A 20,600-nucleotide genomic window follows, 5' to 3' on the forward strand; every position below is an offset into this window, starting at 1 on the left:
TTTTGTGTTTTTTGATACATATGACGTGGCACAGTACTTTTGAAGATCTCGCCATTATATTTATTGTTCTATTATAATCCTATAATGTGGAGGTTCTATTATAAGTTTGGAAATACTTTGAACGACAAAATTTTATTTTTCTCGCGTAGTGGTATTAGCGACTCTTAGCAATTTATTTGGTTGTTAAATTTGACCGATGATTTTTGTGCTTCTTTGATAATTTTTTTTTCTAATTGAGATTGTGACACAGTGATGACTGTTGTGTCCCTGTTTTGACAATTTTACCTGTTATGTCTGTTTTGATCACGCATCATTGTAAATATAATGGAGTTTGATGCGACTGTCATACAAGTGAGAGGTATAGCGCTATAAAACTAAGTTCAAGCCACCATTTTCTACATTTGCAAATGTCTGTACCAAGTCAGGAATGTGACAGTTGTTGTCCATTCGTTTGATGTGTTGTATCATTTGATTAGGCAGTTCAGTATTTTTGTGATTTTACTTTTTATCAACGTAGTTCTATTCGCTTGAACAGTAACATCAATATGGTTTATTAACTAGTTTTTTAGTGCATATATATAAACACTGTAGAATGGTTGCTAATTTAGAATGTATTTACACGTGATAATGGTTTGGATAACCATTGAGTTTATACACAAGAAAATATTTCCAGTCAAATTACTCGTCTAATAATCTATTACCTTTTATTATACATAAGAAAATTTCTTATATTACCCATTCATTTCATTGGACTTGCGGCAATTATCATTTTTCATTTACCTTTCATAAGCTCCACCAACCCATAGCTACATATGATAGTATTAGCAACGAATGTTTATGACTTCAATTGACACCTGCTACAACTGGAGTTTGCTGATTCATGTTTCTTCATCATGTTCGTCGTTTTGTTGTTGTTGTTAATACTAAACTATCTTAATTAATGACTATTTTTTTTATAATAATTATCTTTTTAAACAAAAAGTATACACTAGAGTCATATGCATTTAGTTTTATAAAACCATACTGCTCGAGGGTGCTGGGTGATTAACACACTCAATGAAAAAATTATCTCCCGCGACGTCTTGGGTAATATTGTTTTCGCTCGTGTGTTTATCCATACAACTTATTAACTTATACAACTAGATATTTGATTGTGACTACATGATTGTAGAATACAACATTATGTGTACCTTTCAGAAATGTATAAACGATTTAAAGCCGCTTAAGAATAGGGAAAAAAACTCATCCTCCTGTCACACTATTAATTGATATTATTTGACATCACAGGTATCATTTTTTTATATTTTGCCTACACTCATCTGCTGGGTTTTCCTCCTTTTTTCTCTTATCTTTAAGCTTTGAAAGACGTATTTAGCATGTTTTTTTCTGAATTTTCTGTTTTAAATGAACTTAACGTTTGCCTTTGATCTAGCTTTCCAGCAGTGTTTTAATCCGAGCGTGATTGATGAGTCTTTTGTAAATAGTTGCTCGTTATGCCATACCTATGATTAAAACCTGACATCTTTGATAAGGTTTTTATATATAATACTAATTGTTCCTTCTCGGAAAATTATTTGCATCACCATTTGAAAAAATACTAAGGAATGCATAAAAGCGATTTCCCGTACTTAAATAGATATCCTAATGAATACCGATTTGGTGTTCAAACGGAAGTTATCGATTTAAAAACAAATTTGTATTTTTTCGTCGAAATTTGAATAAAGATTATATGGTCATGTTCATGATGTAGACGAGTTCTAAATAGCCGTCGATCAACATATTTTTGATATTTTTTTTTTGTAACCATTTATGTTATTTAACACTGCCAACTACCCTGTTGAATCACATTCATGTAAAGTGAAAACAAAAACACGTAAATGTGATTTCCGTGAGTCATTAACATTTTTAGCACTTTTGGCAAGTAAACGAATTCAATAAAACCCCATGACACAATCTCCTCGCCATGGTATCACCACTGAATATTTCATTGTTTGCATAGTTATTTCGGGAAACAAAATTCCGGATAGATTATCTTACAATTAAAGTAGTAACGTAAATCAATTCCGGGTAGATTATCTTACAATTAAAGTAGTAACGTAATACAATTCCTGGTAGATTATCTTACAATTAAAGTAGTAACGTAAAACAATTCCGGGTAGATTATCTTACAATAAAGTAGTTACGGAAAACAATTCTGGGTAGATTATCTTACAATTAAAGTAGTGACGTAAAACAATTCCGGGTAGATTATCTTACAATTAAAGTAGTAACGTAAAACAATGCCGGGTAGATTATCTTACAATTAAAGTAGTAACGTAAAACAATTCTGGGTAGATTATCTTACAATTAAAGTAGTAACGTAAAACAATTCCAAATACAAAATTAAAAACCAATTGTTCAGAGAACCATTGATGGTCTTTCCACCAGTAAGGATCTTTTTATATGAAAATATTAAAATTCGGTTTGAAATGTCAATTTTAGCATCAAATGACAGCTTATTGAACGCTGATTCCAAAAATATATGGTTTCTATACAAAAAGATATACATAAGGGAGATCATTTTTTACTTCCGGTTTAAAAGATGTTATTTTCGGTATGTTTTGATAGTTTACTTGACACTGATTCTAAAAATAGATGGTTCTTTATACTTTTACATTAAATTAGTACAAAAAATGGCTACTTCCGGTTTCAAAAGGTCACTTCCGGTTGACTTTTTTAAGGTCACATTGCTTGCAACCTTTTGCCAAAAGTTCCATGGCTTTATCATGTATATATAAGAGGAAAAAGCAAAGGTCAAAATCTAGAACATTAAATTTACCTATGACCTTGAGCTCAATTTCAAGGTCATCAACCAAGGACCTCAAATCAAAAGACTCTAGGCCTCTACTTATATTGTTAATGAGTTATATTACCATACAACTAATATTAGATATAAAAGGGGGCTAAACTTGCATTAAATATTACGTACCATTTCAAGTAAAATTTACATGTTACGACATGTCGCAACTAACAATTGTCTGAAAATATTTTGTCGATATCTTGTATGATTTCTGAAAATAAGAGATAACAAGCCAAAATCAAAAATTTGAACATGACCGTGACCTTTGACCTTGACCTCATTTTCATATTTTTGGACCAAGGACCTCAAATGAAAAGACCCTAGGCCTCTATCACTTATGGTTTTCCAGTTACAAATTTATTTCAATTATTTCAATACAAAAGGGAAATTACTCTCATATGGGGTCTTCGTAACGCTTCGGTAAAAATAAAACGTAACATCCTGAGGATATAACGAGAAATTTGGAAAAATAAATTTGTCGCTTTCTTTTACAGTTGCGGAGGAGATCTGATAACAAGAAAAACATTGTTTGGGGAGATAATTCTTACAAAGAAAGGTGTTTGGTTAATCAGGGTGAGTTTCAAAAGCGTATAGACTGTATGATATCATATACAAAAAACTAAGCGACATCTTTTGAAACATTTTTACACCGCAAGAAAAAAATTAGGCGGAAAAAAAAAATTAATCAGAACAAATTCAATAGGTCTTTCCACACGGAATGGTGGAAAGACCTTATTACAATTCTAGTATCTGCAATGATTTGTTCCAGCAAGCAACATAATTGTATTCATCATTAAATAATTTAATCGTTTCAAAATTCTTACGAGAAATGTGATTTAGAGTTATGAAATGAGTTATGATTTGTGGGTCAGAGATATGAATACTTAATTTTAACACAGTATTCTAGCAACCACAATATTTCATATTAGGAATCTGTTTGAACTTTGCTGGTCGATAATATCAATCTTGTGAACACGGAAGTTTACGGTTGGTTTCAAATGATGACAACTTTTTTGCCTAGTCTAAGGCTAGAACTGCAAATTTTGCGCACAATAGTATTTCTCTGTTTGAGGTCGCGTTCTTTATTTTTCTTTCATATTTTTTTTCTATAATTACCAAACTAAACTACATCAATCGTGGTTCAAAGTCAGAGTTATTTTCAAAATAATAATAACTAAAAAAAATAACAGTTTCGTTTGAAACAGCGACGATGCCTGGAAAAGCGAGGAACAGTATATCTAGAATACCAAAACAAGAGAGAGAAGAAAAAAAACGGCCAACTAATTTTCGAAGTTGACTGCAGGTATTAAGGACCAAAAATAAAAGTTATTTTTTACTTTTTGAAGATTTTGAAACTATGTATAACTAGTTTAACATCATTCATTTCAGCAAATTATGCAAAAGTGCTTAAACTAAATTAAAAAATATATTTTATATTTCAACAATTGTATTTGCAGAACCGAACTGTCAACAATTGTCATCAGTTGCAGTTCAGCGTTGCTTTTAAAATTGTACACTAAATCCGTATGCACGATTTGAATAAATTCATTTAGTTCGGCTGATGTACTTAAATTTTTCTAATACTTTATTGCATGTTTTTATTTTTGTTTGGTGATTGGTGTCGTACGTTAACTTACTAAATATCTAAAGTTTGTTTTTCTACTTTTTTCATTGATCTATTTTATTTATTACGGTATCTGTATCCGATTAAGTGTTACCAAATGATTATGCACTCTCTGAGTAATGTCTTTCAATTTCTATCTAAGTGCCCCTTATTTCACGATTTATTACAGATGGAAAAGTTTAATTGCAGCAATAAAATGTAAGACAATCCCACATGGCAGCAAAAACTTTAAGAAAAATGCTATTGACAATAAAATTCTAAACATGAGTTAATCGAAATATTTACATTTATAAGAGAGGTTCAGTATCTTGTATATGGTGCGTTCTGGAATTGTAAATATTCTGTCGCTATCGGATTAATGTAGTTAGATTTTCAATATAATAAACATACGTGTGGATTCATTTGAAGATATTCGTTTCATTATATCTAAAACGTTTAAGCCTATGTTTCTGTACATTCCTTATTTTTTGGGAGCCTTTCGTTACACATTCTTTGTTGTTTGGTTCATTTTTTGTAGACTTGGCTCATTATTCTCTATTTTATAAGCCGCATCCAGACTCAATTTTTACATTTACTGGTTTATTTATCAAGTTTTGATGCACAAACTTAATCTTAACTTTAAATTTTAACTCTAAATTTTAACTAATTAGTTGAAGTGATTTTTGTATTTTTTTTTTTGTATTGAAGTGATGAATCTCGCCTTATTTCTCCTTAATTCATTATTTCCGAGAACATTTGGTTTAACGATTGTTAAACTGTTTTGGTAGTAATACATACACTGATTGAATATGTATAAGAGTCATTTCGATTTCAAAAAATTAGATTCTTTGATAAAATCTTGATAGTTTACACAAGCTCTACGAAATAAGAAGATATAATTGTGTTATAGTTCGAAAGAAAAACATATGCATTGGGACTAAAAATAAAAAAAAATTAAACTTGATTTGTTTCAAGGTTTGTGTACAGTCTTCAAAAATTCAAAAAGTATGAAAAGAAAATTTCACATCGTCATTCAAAAGATATAAAGAACATCTTTGTGTTCACTTCCCCAAGGCTAGCACCTACACCAAAATTGATCACACCTAATAAATGCACTTCGCATGTACTCATAGAATAAAGACATATTTCATCTTGATTCGACTTCATGACTCCATGAGTTCTGATAAAAACAACTTTGAAATAGTGTTCAGCAACTTTTATGTGTGAAAATCTATTTTTCAATGTTTCTCGTGGGAATACATGTTCTGTATAACTAATTACCAGTCTGACCAAAGCAGCATAAATATTACATCAACATTCAATTACAAATTAAAAAGCATTGACACTTTATTGCTTAGGTCAAGGTTACCATAATAGGTTTACGAAGCTTAATTAACACTAGTCACTGAAAGACGAAATGAATAAATAAACACACAGCTTCAGGCTTTAAAAGGTTCAAATAACTATTAATTGATTGATCTACTTTGTTGATAAAACATGTCTGTAATTGGTTTTGCTTAGTTTATGATCCATCTCAGTAAATTGAACCATGATTAGTTTATTAATTAAGTTATCGCATTATTTGAGATTTTTACGATGTAAGAGTTGGTAAATTGACGACAACGTAAACAAGCCAATTACTTAAACGTGCAAATTAGTGGGCAGATAAATATAGCAAAATTGCAAAGAGCCTCTTTTTTAATTAAACTAAGACATTGAGCAAGAATTTATTAATTATCCTTAGTTTCCTATTCAAATATAATTTTTGTCATATTTATCATGCTTTGTTTTATATTCAAGTTATAGTTTTCTGTTCTATTCACACATTAATGTTCGGATGATATGACGCTTGCAATGTAAAAAGGCTTTTTCTGTCCTAAAGAGATAAAGGACATTTTTAAGGCAAAGGAACGGTAATCTGGCTATAAAACAAATTTTGCTTAGTATAGAAGGCACATTAAATTGGGAAAAGACTGTCGTAAATTGTTCCTAAAATAATGAAATCTTAAACTTTTATTCCATAGATTTTTCTTTATAAACTTTATGTTGTTGACACATAAATTTCTGTTAATGGTATACAATAATCACATGGTCACCGACTTCGTTTTTTGTCTAATGACCAGTTTGTTAACTTGTTGATAGTGAAAAACGTCCAAAACAACGTTTACGACCTGCAAAGCTACGATTATTGCGACGTTTTGTGGAATTTTGTATTACAAAGAACACATCTGTGAATGATATATACCGTAAAAATGAAATCGGTGACCATATTTTTATTTTGCATCATTAAAACGGAAGTTTATGTATCAACAACACATCTGTTTTTAAAATCAAATAGGAGAAGAAAAAAATCAGAGATTAAGGATTTTGAGACAACTTTTAATGTTTTTTTTTTGGCCGATTATATATGTTTGCTATACAAATGTTGACCTATTTTGAAAGAACTAAATCAGTAATATTTCAAATAATAAATGAGATGAATGCATTATTTTTTCGATTTTTAGTTGTATTTCATCGTGCCAGAGTTATATGCAAAATTTTTACTGAAATCTGTGACATATCCCATTTACTGTATCTAGACTTTAACAGACCAAATAAAAACTAGAAAAGGTGCTCGTGTTTATTTTTGTTGTTTTTAGCTATTTCAAATACAGACATGTCTTCTTCAAACTTCGTTTTATGCAGACATAACAATTGGTATCAATTAAAATCTAAAAGTCTGTGAACATGATTTTTTTAAACATATGATAAACGTTCATACTGACGTGTAAAAAAATTAAGGGTAAAGAACCAGTAATTGAGATGGTCTGAGAGAACACATATGGACACTCTCCTAGGTTAGGGGGTTGGGATCCCGCTAACATGTTTAACCCTGCCACCTTCTGTATGTTTGTGCTTGTCCCAAGTTTTGAGGCTGTTATCAGTAGTTGTCATTCGTTGATGTGTTACAATTTGTTTTCGTTAATTTTTTGTGCATTAATTAGACCGTTATTTTCTCGTTTGTATTCTTTAACATTTGTCATTTCAGGGCCTTTTATAGCTGACTGTGCGGAATGGGCGTTGTTCATTGTTGAGGGCCGTACGGTGACCTATAGTTGTTATTTTCTGTGTCATTTGGTCTCTTGTGAAGAGTTGTCTCATTGGCAATCATACCACATCTTCTTATTTATAGTATATATTTCAAACAAAATAGATTTTACGTATAGCTTTATCATTCAGAACATGTAGACTGTTATGGTAATTGTGGCATGAAATGAAAACTGGATATTCAAAAAATATGGAAACTTCGTAAACTGATAAATATTTCTAATCATATAATTAGAATAACCTAAGATAAAAGGTCAAATGTTGCCTTTTTCACACATTATAAATACCTGTGTTTGCACTTCCTAAATTCTTTATTATGATCAATTATGCAATTGATTGTACGTGAATATTTAATCTTTGAACACAAGTCAGGGTTAGGTATCGTTTGATATGAGATGAGTGTCACCTTATTTCATAAATTTAGCCGAATTCAAGAAATTAACAGTAAAAATTTATATTATTTAACAGGCTTTTAATTATTAAAATATGTAGTCCATAAGTTATATATTTCGGTGTTTAGAATAGTATTTTTAACGAAACCAATATAAAAACAAGATAAACAAGGTTCGCCTGTATGAACTATGACATAACAGAATTAGGGGGGTTTTAAATAAACGCATATAACATTTCAATTCGAGACATTAAGTTACATTGAGTATTTGTTTACTGCTCGTCCACTATAAGAGTATAACTCGATTTATTTCACTTGACTGGGCGGGGTTTAACCGGTTCGCCCATAATAAACCAGTCCATCTATTGATAGGCGTTTTAGGATAAACTCATCAATGAAGTGTCCAGTCATTCTTTTGTAAATTCCTTTGATGACCCTGATAGGTGATTAGAAATCAACAATAATAATAACGGCAATCATCCTTATCACACACATCTTCAAATAGACTGTCCTAATGCAAATTAAAATGTAAGCTACGCCCTATATTGTTGAAATAACATTGGTAATAGAGTAGGTAAAATTAGTCCGCGCCGAAATGGTATGATCATCTGTCCATACTGCTGCTTCATCAATGTAGGATAATCAATACCAAATTAAGTTAGTGTTTAAGGTAATGAACGTGAGTTAATACTTTACAACAACAAGGAGATTATTAAAAGTAAAATTACAAAAATACCGAGCTACAATGTCAAGGAGGCAACTATCCACCAGTGTCCGAATAATGTACAAGTAAATAACTATACAAAACCGTGTGACCTTTAACAATGAGCAAAATGTATACCGTATAGTAAGCTAGAAACGGCCCGCCATGACAAAATGTTGAACAATTAACACGAGTAAACGAGAAGACTAACTGCATAGTTATAACAAAACAATAAACGAATAACTTATCACAGGGAACGAACAAAGACAACCACTAAATTTCAGGCTTTTGATTTACAACATGCATATATGGAATGAAGTTGAGTAAACGATGTGTGAGAGTGTCCAATAACTCTCTCTTGTTCATAATATAGCTAAAAACTTTATTCAGAATGGCATGTTTATTTTCGATCAGATTTTGCTTGGAATGCCTTTGGGATATCCTAAAAGCAATTGATCAATGCTTTTGGAAAATATAAAAGGTCAAAGGACAATTAATTTGATTCATCAATTCCATTAGAGTTTTTGATTTATTTCTCTCGTTTGAAGTCAGATTGTCAATTATAACGACTACATGAGCATCTGTTATACTGATGTCCAGAGTAATAAACAGGGAAGCCCTTAATTTATATTTATATACAGTGAACAGTGGTGGAGTCACATAAGTTGCGTAGAGACTGTATACACAAACATAGATCGGATAATATAAGTTTTTCAATAAAATCATCCAGCTACATGTTTACCATCCAGACTCGCCGAAAGATACCTGATTCACAATTAAAATCCGACGTTTACTAGAATTCTCGGTACGCCATGTGAGCAACTGCATCAAAGCAATTGACACCATTTTATCTGAAAGACGTAAAACGACTAATGCTAGTGAAATCTGTTTTAAGATTTTTTAAATTATTCCATGACCCTCTTCAATTGTGTTTATAATCAATATCATCAAACTAATCAAAATCTACAAAAAAAAGTTGTAGTATCAACTAGTTCAACCACCCTGCATAGTAATTCATTTGTTCTAAGTCACAACTTTACTAGGGTTGTCAACTGTCAAATATTGATATGTATTGCAGATCTTTAGTCCTCAATTTATATATTCACAAGTTTTCAAGATTGAATAGGACGTTTTAGACTTCATCTATAAATATTAACACTTAAGTTAATAACGTACATTCCTTTTGTACTCAAACGAATATATTCATTTCTTTTGTGATGTCGTTTCAAAATGAAATGACAATGTCATCATCTTAAGAAACATTATGATATGACGAAATTGATTCTTTGATGTTTATAATTATATATTGTCATCTATGACATCGCAGTGGGATTAGAAAAGAGTGTTGGCATTTCATTTTTTTTACCACGTACAAATGTAATTATCACAAATAATTCAGATTTGCTTAAGCAAAGAAACATCATGACTTCTATTTTAAATTTTTCCTTCTTAATGTTATAACTAGTAAACTATAAAAAAAAAAGTATCGAACTTCCAGGTATATTCAAATCGAACGGTTCATTATCAAATGGCAAAATGAAAAGCTGAACCAAAGCAAACGAACGGAAAACAAATATCATATTCCTGATTTGGTATAAGACATTTCACGGGTATACAACATGGTTTTATAGCTAGCTTAAACTATCACTTGTATGGCAGTTGCATATATAATTCTATTATATTGACAAAAATGTGTGAGTAAAACATAAAATGTTGTAAAGCAGTCAACACTGTGTTATTCTCATTGTGTTATAGATCCCTGAATTTACTTGCAATAAATAATATAACTACTCACTTTAACGAAACACCTAAGTAAAGATTTGTTGTAGGGTTTGTTTTGCTTTATTTTCTGTGTGGCCTTTTATGAATAATTTTTTTCGTATGTTTTGGAGGATGGCGATTGCATTGCTCGTTTTGTTGAATTTCCGGTTGTTGATTGCTTTCTTTTCCTTTTATTTTACTATAATTTGTCTCAACAAAACGTGTGGTTTGATCTTTTTTTGTTTTTTAATATTATAAAATTTGAATGCAATTTTGATATTTGTCTGGATACTTTCATGGTTTAGTATACCCTTCGTAATAGTAAATGTGATTTTCACTTCAAAATCAATAAAATTATAAATAAAAAAAAACATACAAAAGCATATATGCAATTTTCTATCTTGCACATTATGATAAATATTTGCAAAGGAATAAATATAAGGCATTAATTAGTACACACTGTTTTTCATTAAATTGAGAAACCTTGCCAGGATCACACATGACTTGGTGCATTTCCAACGCTTCGAAACTTCCAAGTTCATTAAGACATTAATAAATAATTGGATTAAACCATGGTACCAACCTAACTGCTGCTACAGTGCTTTTGATCGTTTATCGCAATATTTCTTTTATTGTCTAATGTTTTTATTTAATAAAGTAATTCTATTTCATTTCAGGGACAATCAATGGGAATGTGTACAAATAAAAGCATCTGACATGTTGGAAAATCAGCAATGATTTATTCAATTGAAGAATACCACTACTAAACTATTAGAGGTTTGGTGTTAAAGACTGGATTAGCTATCATACCCGTCAAGTATTTTTAATTACGTCAATTTCATCACTTTCATACATATACAACTAGCGGATAGTTGCATTTGCTGACAATTGAAATATTATTTTATCCAATTTTAATGAATCGATGAATTTGTTGAGATAATAAAAGTTTCAAATCTATAACAGATTAAAATTGTCGGATATTTTGCACCGATTTTCTAGTAGGTTATTAATATTTTAAGCTTCTGTAGTTTCGCAAACGGATATTGAAAGTTTTTTAGTTATTTAAAAATCGAATAAAAGGATTTTATGAGAACATTCTGATTTGTATGAAAAGAAATAAATTAAAGCATTATTTAAAAAAAAACTAAATCATAACTATTTTATACAATTAAAGACTCCAACTTAACGAGGTTCATTTTCGTCATTGTTTTCAAATAATATTGGAATTCAATAGATAGATTAAATAAAAAATAAACGTTTCAAACATAATGGTGAGCAGAATACTTGCGTAAAATGATGTAACGTCATAGCAGTGTGAACTATGGTTTTACGGTCCGCTTGATTGGTTCCAAATAAGACGTAATTGATTCAAAATGATTCGGAGTAAAAAGGAAGAAAATTTATTGCAACATGCACGTGGGAATGTGGTGGAGAATCATTCAGATGGAAAGGTGTTAGAAAATCATTTAAACGGAACGGAACAACAACAAAATGAAATAAATATCCAAATTGCTTACGACATGGCAGAAGAAGGAATAAATAATGAGGAACTTACTGGTACCGAAAAACCAGGTGAAGCAGCTTCACAGCCTGATTTAATACGGTCTCATACAGAGACCTTATCTCTTGCTACGACGCTCGACTCGACGATATACAATACACCGATGACGTCATGTAGCGCGTTTGATGTGTACTTGACGGCAACGGAAGGCTCGTCATATTCACTTGGTGACCAGATTGTAGGATTTGACGAAAAACCCGTGAGTGATTACAAGCTATCAACAGAAAGTAAAGATAATACGGCTAATGAACGTAGAGCGCAAATGCTCCGAAGTGAACCGGATTTAGTTCAAAGGGATCCACATTTATCTTCGAGGTGTGGTGGAAAAGGCGGAGAACGATTCGGAAATAGTGGCAAATTTTCACCGAAAAAATCAACAGACTCATCTGTATATTCAAGGGATGGGAAACATGAAATTAAAAAAGATGAAAAACATGAAGTGAAAAATGAAAACCATGATATTAAAAAATTGAAGCCAAATGGACTGTTAAAAGTGCACGTGCCCGATGATTCACTTAGTATGAAAAAGGGAATAATGGGAGGGACAAAGGCTATTCTTATCCAAAAGGTAAGTGAGATATTTTTTTTTCATATTCATCTCTTCTCATTTTGCAGGACTTCATTCATACAATTGTACGAAAATCTAGTACTCCCACAACCCCGGTAGTTAGCTATAGGAGGGTAGGTAACAAACTCATGTTTTTGGCGTAAGTATAGATGACAAAAACAAGTAGTAATGTCATCAAGAAAAAAAGAAATAGAAATTAATGGTCTACATTTGCATTAGAACATCTCTTGCATATATATGATAAAACAAGAGCTATATAATTATATTTACAATCTCTAAGATATATACATATATAATGTAACAAAATATGGATCAAGAGTTTAACATCTAGCCAATGGCGTTTTCTATTTTCTTATGTGATCCTTCATGATTTTCAACAAACATCGCCATACATTGTAGGAGATAACTAAACAACACTCATTATGACCCTTTTTGTACTTTTTTAAACGAAAAAGTATTGAGCCGTTATTGTCACCCCTTTCCTGGGGAAAAGAAACTGTGACACTTTTTGATGAAGTATACGAACGCATGATAATGAAGTACTACTCAGGTGACATAACCTATATACATGTAGTTTTAATATTTTTTAACATTATTTTAATTGAAAATACACTCGGTATGATTAAGTGAACATTGCATATTTAAAATTGATATTGTCTGCCATTTGACATTAAGCAGCCATTAACCTTTTAAAAGATTTATCTCTTTTGGTTAAAAAAAAGAGTTAATAAAACTTTGATCTCGAATTTCCTGCAAGTAACAATTTAACTGTCTTCCCCATAGGAAAATATCGATTTAATACGACAATGTATTACTTAACAAATGATGTACTGAAAACTGATGTCGTCAAATGAACGAAATGCCATCTCTAGATCTCAGAAAAATCACATAGTTGACACGTTGTTACGTTAAATTGCACTACATAACGCGCAATTATACGTTCTTTGTCGATTCTACGGTTGTCCAATGTTCGTTAACGTTGTCAGAAGTTGAACTTTTTGTATATAATAATGACACCTTTGTTGATTCATATCATTTTCATTTCTTTGAGTTCAAAATAGTTTCAAAATACAGTGTTGTTGTTGTTTTAAATAATTATTTTGTATTGCATTCCGAATGTGTGTTTTTTCTCACATCATAGTGTTAAGATTAATAAGGAAATTGATAACAATTTTGGTTGCATTTTTATTTTTGTAACTTTAGTTGGAGGTGAAACAACAGTAACCTTGAATTTTACTGATCTGATGTTAAACCAATCGTAGAGGATTAACAAAGCAATATTTATGTTCTGTTATTTGTTAATTTTTTTTCAAATATATTTATATGGTTCCTAGATACAACATCGGATCTATGCAATAAGTATCATACAACTGCAATTGATTGTTCTTAATTCTACTGAAATGTGTTTAACATTCGCGTTTGTTTTCTCGTAAGAATTTCATTGATATAATACAATTTATCCTGACTGTTACTTTTGAATGTGACAAAGAGACAACAACCGGACCATATAAAAGACAACAGCAGAAGGTCACCAAAAGGCTGAAGACCTATTGCAGCGAGAAATTCCTGCACCCGGAGGCGTCCTTCAACTGGCCCCTAAATGAATATATATATACTGGTTCAGTGATTATGAACGCCATACTAAACTCCAAATTATACACAAGAAACTAAAGTTAAAAATAATACAAGACTAACAAAGGCCAGAGGCTCCTGATTTGAGACAGGCGCAAAAATGCGGCAGGGTTAAACATGTTTATGAGATCTCAACCCTCCCTAATACCTCTAGCCAATGTAGAAAAAGTACATGCATAACAATACGCACAGAAAAATTCAGTTCAAGAGAAGTCCGAGTCTGATGTCAGAATATGTAATTGATTGTTTGTATATATGACGGAATGGTGAAGCAAGAACATTGCTTATGTATATATCGCTTATTTAAGAGTTCTCGAAAACAAATTCCCCTGGTACTCCTTGAAGTCAATATACTGGTACTCACTTTTGTTTCTAATGCAAAATACCAAAAATAATGTCAATCCTTTGCATCATTTTGATGACCTAATCTTTCAGACCATGCGAACCTTTTGAGAACTCTTCAATGGGTTGTTGGGTGGTCGCTGTCATTTGGCCTGTTGATCACATAACCTGGAATGTTTTCGAAGCGTAAAAGTTTTTAATATCTATCTTATTAGTCGTGAATAATTAATTAATTATTTTCTAAATCAATGGGTTGTTGGGTGATCGCTGTCATTTGGCCTGCAGATCACATAACTTGGAATGTTTCAGTACTGTAAATATTTTTTTAATATCTATCTTATTAGTCGTGAATGATTAATTAATTATATTACTAAATAAAGTCATCTTGGCCTGCTATTAGTGTAACAGGCTTTATGTAATCAGATAGTTCCCAAGATCGATGATTGTATTAAGGTGAAAAATGTCACCAATATAGACGGGATTAAAGTGACTTTACTGGTAGCGCTATTGACAAAGGATGGTCTGGCTTCAGGGAAGTGTAAACAGTTGGATTTTATAATCAAAATGAATCTAATCACTTGAAACAATGGATTAATAGTACAGGTTATATTGGGGCAGCTTTGCTGTGAGAAATTCGGTATCATATTTTGTTCATTTTATGTATAGGGTCGACACCTCAAGTTTTCAAATCTAGCTACCTTCACTCCGAATGAGTGTTTGTACTGTCAGACGTAATTTCAGACAATCAAAATCACACGCAGTGTTTATCGGACAATGAATTTGTTTTAACAAATAAATATTTGTTCAATACATATTTCATTGTACAAAATAACATCATGAGTTTAAACACTCAAAAGTAAAAAGCAAGAATGTTAGAACTGTTTGATCTCTTCACATATTCCCCATATGCATTGTACAAACATAGGTCATCTGCATAATCAATGTGTTGTCCGTTATTGCTAGTATTTGTTTGAAGTTGTAGGTCGATGTGGTCTTTTATATTGTGACTAAATAAGCTTGTATGGCTTTTTTAATTTTAGTTCATCTATTTGTTTTGGGTATGAGTGTTACGTCCATTTTTACAAAACTAGTATTCAATTGTATTTAGGAGCCAGCTTAGGACCACCTTTAGGTGTGGGATTTTCTTGCTGTGTTGAGGATCCAAATGATGGCTATCAGCTGTTTTTGATTGGGTAGTTGTCTCTTTGATATATTCCCCATTTCTATTTGCAATTCTATTGGGCGACTTCTTTTAGCCTTATCGCAGCATTTATTTTAAAGTGTTTCCTTAAATAACTTACAAAGATATGAATACCATTATTGAAGCATGTTTGTCAACATAGGCAACTGTAGGTTAATCATATCCTTATATAGAAAGCTTGCTATAATAAGTGCTAGCTAAACAATTTATAAAATGAATGCTTTACTAGCTTCAACCTTAAACATAAACGAAAAATAAAGGCAACAGTAGTATTTTGCTGTTCAAAAGTCCCGACCTTGAAAGGGCTGTATGGCCAGTAAAGGTCGTTAAAAACTTCCATTTGTTGTTTAAAAATCATAAATAGATTGAAAGAAAAGAAACCTGGGTTACAAACTAAAACCGAGAAAACGCATCAACTATAAGAGGAAAACAACGGAACAGTCGAACACAATAGTGCAACAAAAAACCGACAATGCAACCTACCTATAGTTATCGCATGTAACATATGTGTAAACACAGACGTTTTGCATATTTTTTTTCTAATTTCTAACATTATTCTCTGAACGATCATGACGACTTTTAATCTAAAACGGAAATTCAAATGCAAATCATGTTTTTACTATTTACTTTGGTCGCAATCTGCTCATAGATTTATTAATTCATTAATAAAACTTTTACCAAGCATATTATATAACAACCTTCGGTTTTAAAGGCAAAACCTTAACAAGAAACAACACAAAAACTCCGCGAGAGATCATACATTTTAGAAGTTATCCATTTGCGAGTGATCCAGCCGACTTGTATCAGATGTTAAAAGTAAAGTTACAATAATACTGAACTCCGAGAAAATTACAAAAAGAAAAGTCCCTAATCATACACTCCAGACCAAAGAAAAGTAGTAGAGACAGAAACTTGTAAATAAAGGCAACAGAAGTATACCGCTGTTCGAAATTTATAAATCGAAAGAGAAAAAACAAATCCGGGTTATAAACAAAAACTGAGGGAAACTCATCAAATATAAGAGAACTACGACCCAACAGAAACACAACATTAAAATGTAAGACTGTTTATTAAAGTCTGGTAATGATAATCATTGGTGGCTTCCATGTTTATTTATTCTTATCTTTACATTATTGTCAATAGTCGATGGCATATTCCCAGAGATGATACAATTAGAACTGTCACCTACGTGTAAATTTTCAATTTTCTCAGAAATTGACCAATTACTGTTGTGTCCATATTAATTTCTACACGAGATATCATACAATTTCACTTATATAGAAATACATCCTATATATTGATCACATTTATACCATATTGTATTGCAGAAGTGCTTTGTAAATATTTTGATTGTATATTTATAAATAGAAAGATGTGATATGATTGACAATAAAACATTTATCGGAGTTCAAATGATATAAATATAAGCTATTATAGGTAACTGTGTGGTCTACAATAATGAGAAAAGCGAAGAACGTATAGCAAACTAGATGTATGCTTATTGTAAATAAATACGATTTGATCATCAAGGTCCATATATCGTATAGTATTTGACCAGAGCACAAGTTCATCGTTTTGTGCATGCACTGTGTTCTCATAACTGATACCTGATCATGCTATGAAAACATTTTAAAAGTTCTGTTTTTTTAAAAACTTTCGAAAAGAAATATTTTACTTTCTTTTTATTCTAGACAGATACAATTTTATGAAATACTTAAATTAAAGTTTTTTAACATCTAGGGGGAAAAAATGATATTTGATCTTGTTATATTTCTTGTAATTTTATGAAAAAAACATTGTTAAGAGCAATATTGAAAAAATTGACATGGACCTTTTTCACATGTAAATTGTGACATATTTTCTTAACTGTTGTCACAGTAATTAAAACACTGACCGTTTGTGTTAAACAAAAATGTATGAAGACGAAATTACTAGGTTTGATAACAAGTTTCTGTAAAGTAAAGTTGAGAGCTATGGTCTTTAATCAAATCTGATATTTCCATATCTAAACTAATCCCATTTTAACTCGATGTATTCTCCCGATGTGTAATTTATCTTTAATAATGTGTGCGTTGTTATCATGTTCCACTGATCAAAGTCAGAGTATCTATTAATTTTCTTTGAGTATCCAATACGGTAGACGACATTGTTTGTTTACTGTAATTGGCCTTCAAGCTCAATTTATCTTCCTCAGGTCTTTATCATACTAGTGCTGTCAGATATATAGATTGCGATACAATCATACTATTGTTGTTAGATATATAGATTGCGATACAATCATACTATTGTTGTTAGATATATAGATTGCGATACAATCATAATCAAATATTGAAATACGTTTTTTTGATATATAAAAAGAAGGAACGTGGTACGCTTTAAAATAAGACAACTATCTACCGGTGTTGTAATGGCGTAGAAGGTATGCAATATAGACCTCTTTAAACAATTCAAAAACCATACCGTATAGTTAGCTGTAAAGGGCCAATAAGAAAATTAGAATTAATTCAAAAGAAAAAACTAAAATATAAAAAAAGAAGATGTGGTATGATTGCCAATGAGACAACTATCCACAAAAGACCAAAATGAAACAGACATTAAAAACTATAGGTCACCGTACGGCCTTCAACAATGAGCAAAGCCCATACCGCATAGTGATCTATAAAAGGCCCCAATTAGACAATGTAAAACAATTAAAACGAGAAAACTAAGCATATCATCAAGGAAGAAAACGTGGACAAAAATATTAAAATCTGAACAGGATTGTAATAAAAGTGTAAAATCTGAACAGGATTGTAATAAAAGTGTAAAATCTGAACATGATTGTAATAAAAGTGTAGTGTTTTCAGAATTACAAAGTTCAATCGCAAATTTTAGAAAAGATCTGATTACATAAAAAAGTTACAATGAATCAAACGTTCATTATAAAGCATAATGATCTGTAGGAAAATAGAATGATACATGCTTAAATACAACTACTACTACATTGTAATATCAGTTATTTTGAAATGTGCAACATCCACCGTGTCCATCGTTGGGCGAGAACACGTACTGCAGTAAAATCCGGTTTATGTAACGTTCGTTTTGCTCTATTTTCATGTGCACCTGTAACCAATTCCGTTGGTACTTAACCTATACCTACACGTACAATATTTCCATATCACTAATACTGATCCTACATCACTTAGCCTTACCATAAAATAAACTATAACCATACAGAACGAGGACCCTTCGAGTACAAGTAAAAACAACCTTTTCTTTTTGTACTTTGCGATAAGCTATGCATTCACCTAATCAATACCTTCACTGATACAATACAACACTAACACTAGTCCTTTTCTGAACATACCTCACACTAGCCCTATTCCTAATCTTAGTTATCCCTAGACGTAAAATGAACCAAATCTCTACAAAACGAGAACTCTCAATGTACAGTTAAACTCTAACCTAATTAAGGTTTTACCTAACAATACCAGTAACCTTAACACTATATCCAAAAGTCTGATTTAATTTAAAAGTGAACCCTAACCCAACCCAATATTGACCCTACCAACAGACATACATTTGTATTATATATTTTTTCTATATTTCAAAGTCTCTTAGCATATGTTGACTGGATATATGAGGTACAAATGTATATGGAATACTCAATCGAGAAACAGCAAAAAATATTATACATGTAGCTTTTTAAACATATTTCTACAGTTATAATAATTATGATAATTATTTATTTTCAGAGAGTAAAACCTCCTGCAACCCCAATTACCCTGTGGTACATATCTACATGTATGATAATTCTTATTATTCCCTATTTTCACAGGATAACAATACATGTACTAATGAGTATTAAGCTCACACAACTTGTTCACTGTACACTGTGTTTACCAACATATGTATCGAACAAGCATATACTGTCAATAGAAAAAGAATGATATTGTAAGATGTAATAGTGTATGTTTAAGGTAGAAATATTATTTATTTCTATTTGACAACAATGTCCAAGTTGTTTGTCTGGTCTTAAATCAGTTACCAATTGACTTAAAGAAACAGACGGTGTAGATTTCAGCCCGATAATACGTTTTAGCTATATACAAAGAAATTTGAGACGAAGTTATAATTTTATTTGTTGATCCGAGCCACGACGTTTTCATCGATAAGATCGGAGGATATTACCAATTATACCTATGTTTCCAATAGCTATACAAGAAATTTATTCCTGAATCAATTTTTGTCCAATGTATGATTGAAATGGGAGTAAATCCTGATAGTTTGTGCTATAGAGTGGTTTAATCTTAAAGGGTAAATTCTGATAGTTTGTGTTATAGAGTGGTTTAATCTTAAAGAGTAAATCCTGATAGTTTGTGCGTGAGAGTGGTTTATTCTTAAAGAGATATAAAGAAATGATCAACTCAACAGCTCTTCAAACAGCTGCTTTTCAGCTTTGTACCAAAATTGGACGATTTAACATGTTTTTTTTTATTAATTATTTATTTACAATATTCAAGGTTCTTTTTGACTAATATGATGTGTTAATTGAAACTTCTAAAATTATTCGGTTCTAACGACGTCCTCTCCCGTTACACAAAAGGTATCAATTTGAAATTGAATGGTTTTTTTTAGCTACTAATTTGTTAATTGAAACTTCTAAATGATAAGACAAATATACACATTTTACTTTCAGTTTTTATTTGATTTCTTTGCAAAAATACTCGGTTCAAACGACGTCCCCTCCCGTTCCCCAAAAGGTATCAATGTTCTTTCCAACTACTTATTCGTTAATTGAAAAGACAAAATGATAAGACAACTATAAACATTGTACTTTCAGTTTTTATATTTCTTTTGTGTATGTTACATGATTTGGTACTAATACAAAACATATCAATGTCAATATAGTCCGTTAAACTATTTTAAATTA

General features: G+C 31.1%; 1 protein-coding gene across 1 annotated transcript in view; it reads left to right on the top strand.

The window, feature by feature from the left end:
- LOC143052751 (voltage-gated inwardly rectifying potassium channel KCNH7-like) overlaps positions 1–20,600 on the top strand; it is a 178,468-nt gene that overhangs the window by 5,837 nt on the left and 152,031 nt on the right. The window contains exon 2 of the mRNA XM_076225857.1: positions 11,062–12,513. Within this exon, the coding sequence (XP_076081972.1) occupies positions 11,758–12,513 (756 nt within the window). The 5' untranslated portion in view covers positions 11,062–11,757. The remainder of the gene's footprint in view (positions 1–11,061; positions 12,514–20,600) is intronic.

The sequence above is a fragment of the Mytilus galloprovincialis genome, chromosome 11 (assembly GCF_965363235.1).
Source record: "Mytilus galloprovincialis chromosome 11, xbMytGall1.hap1.1, whole genome shotgun sequence".
In the NCBI taxonomy this organism is placed as follows: domain Eukaryota; kingdom Metazoa; phylum Mollusca; class Bivalvia; order Mytilida; family Mytilidae; genus Mytilus; species Mytilus galloprovincialis.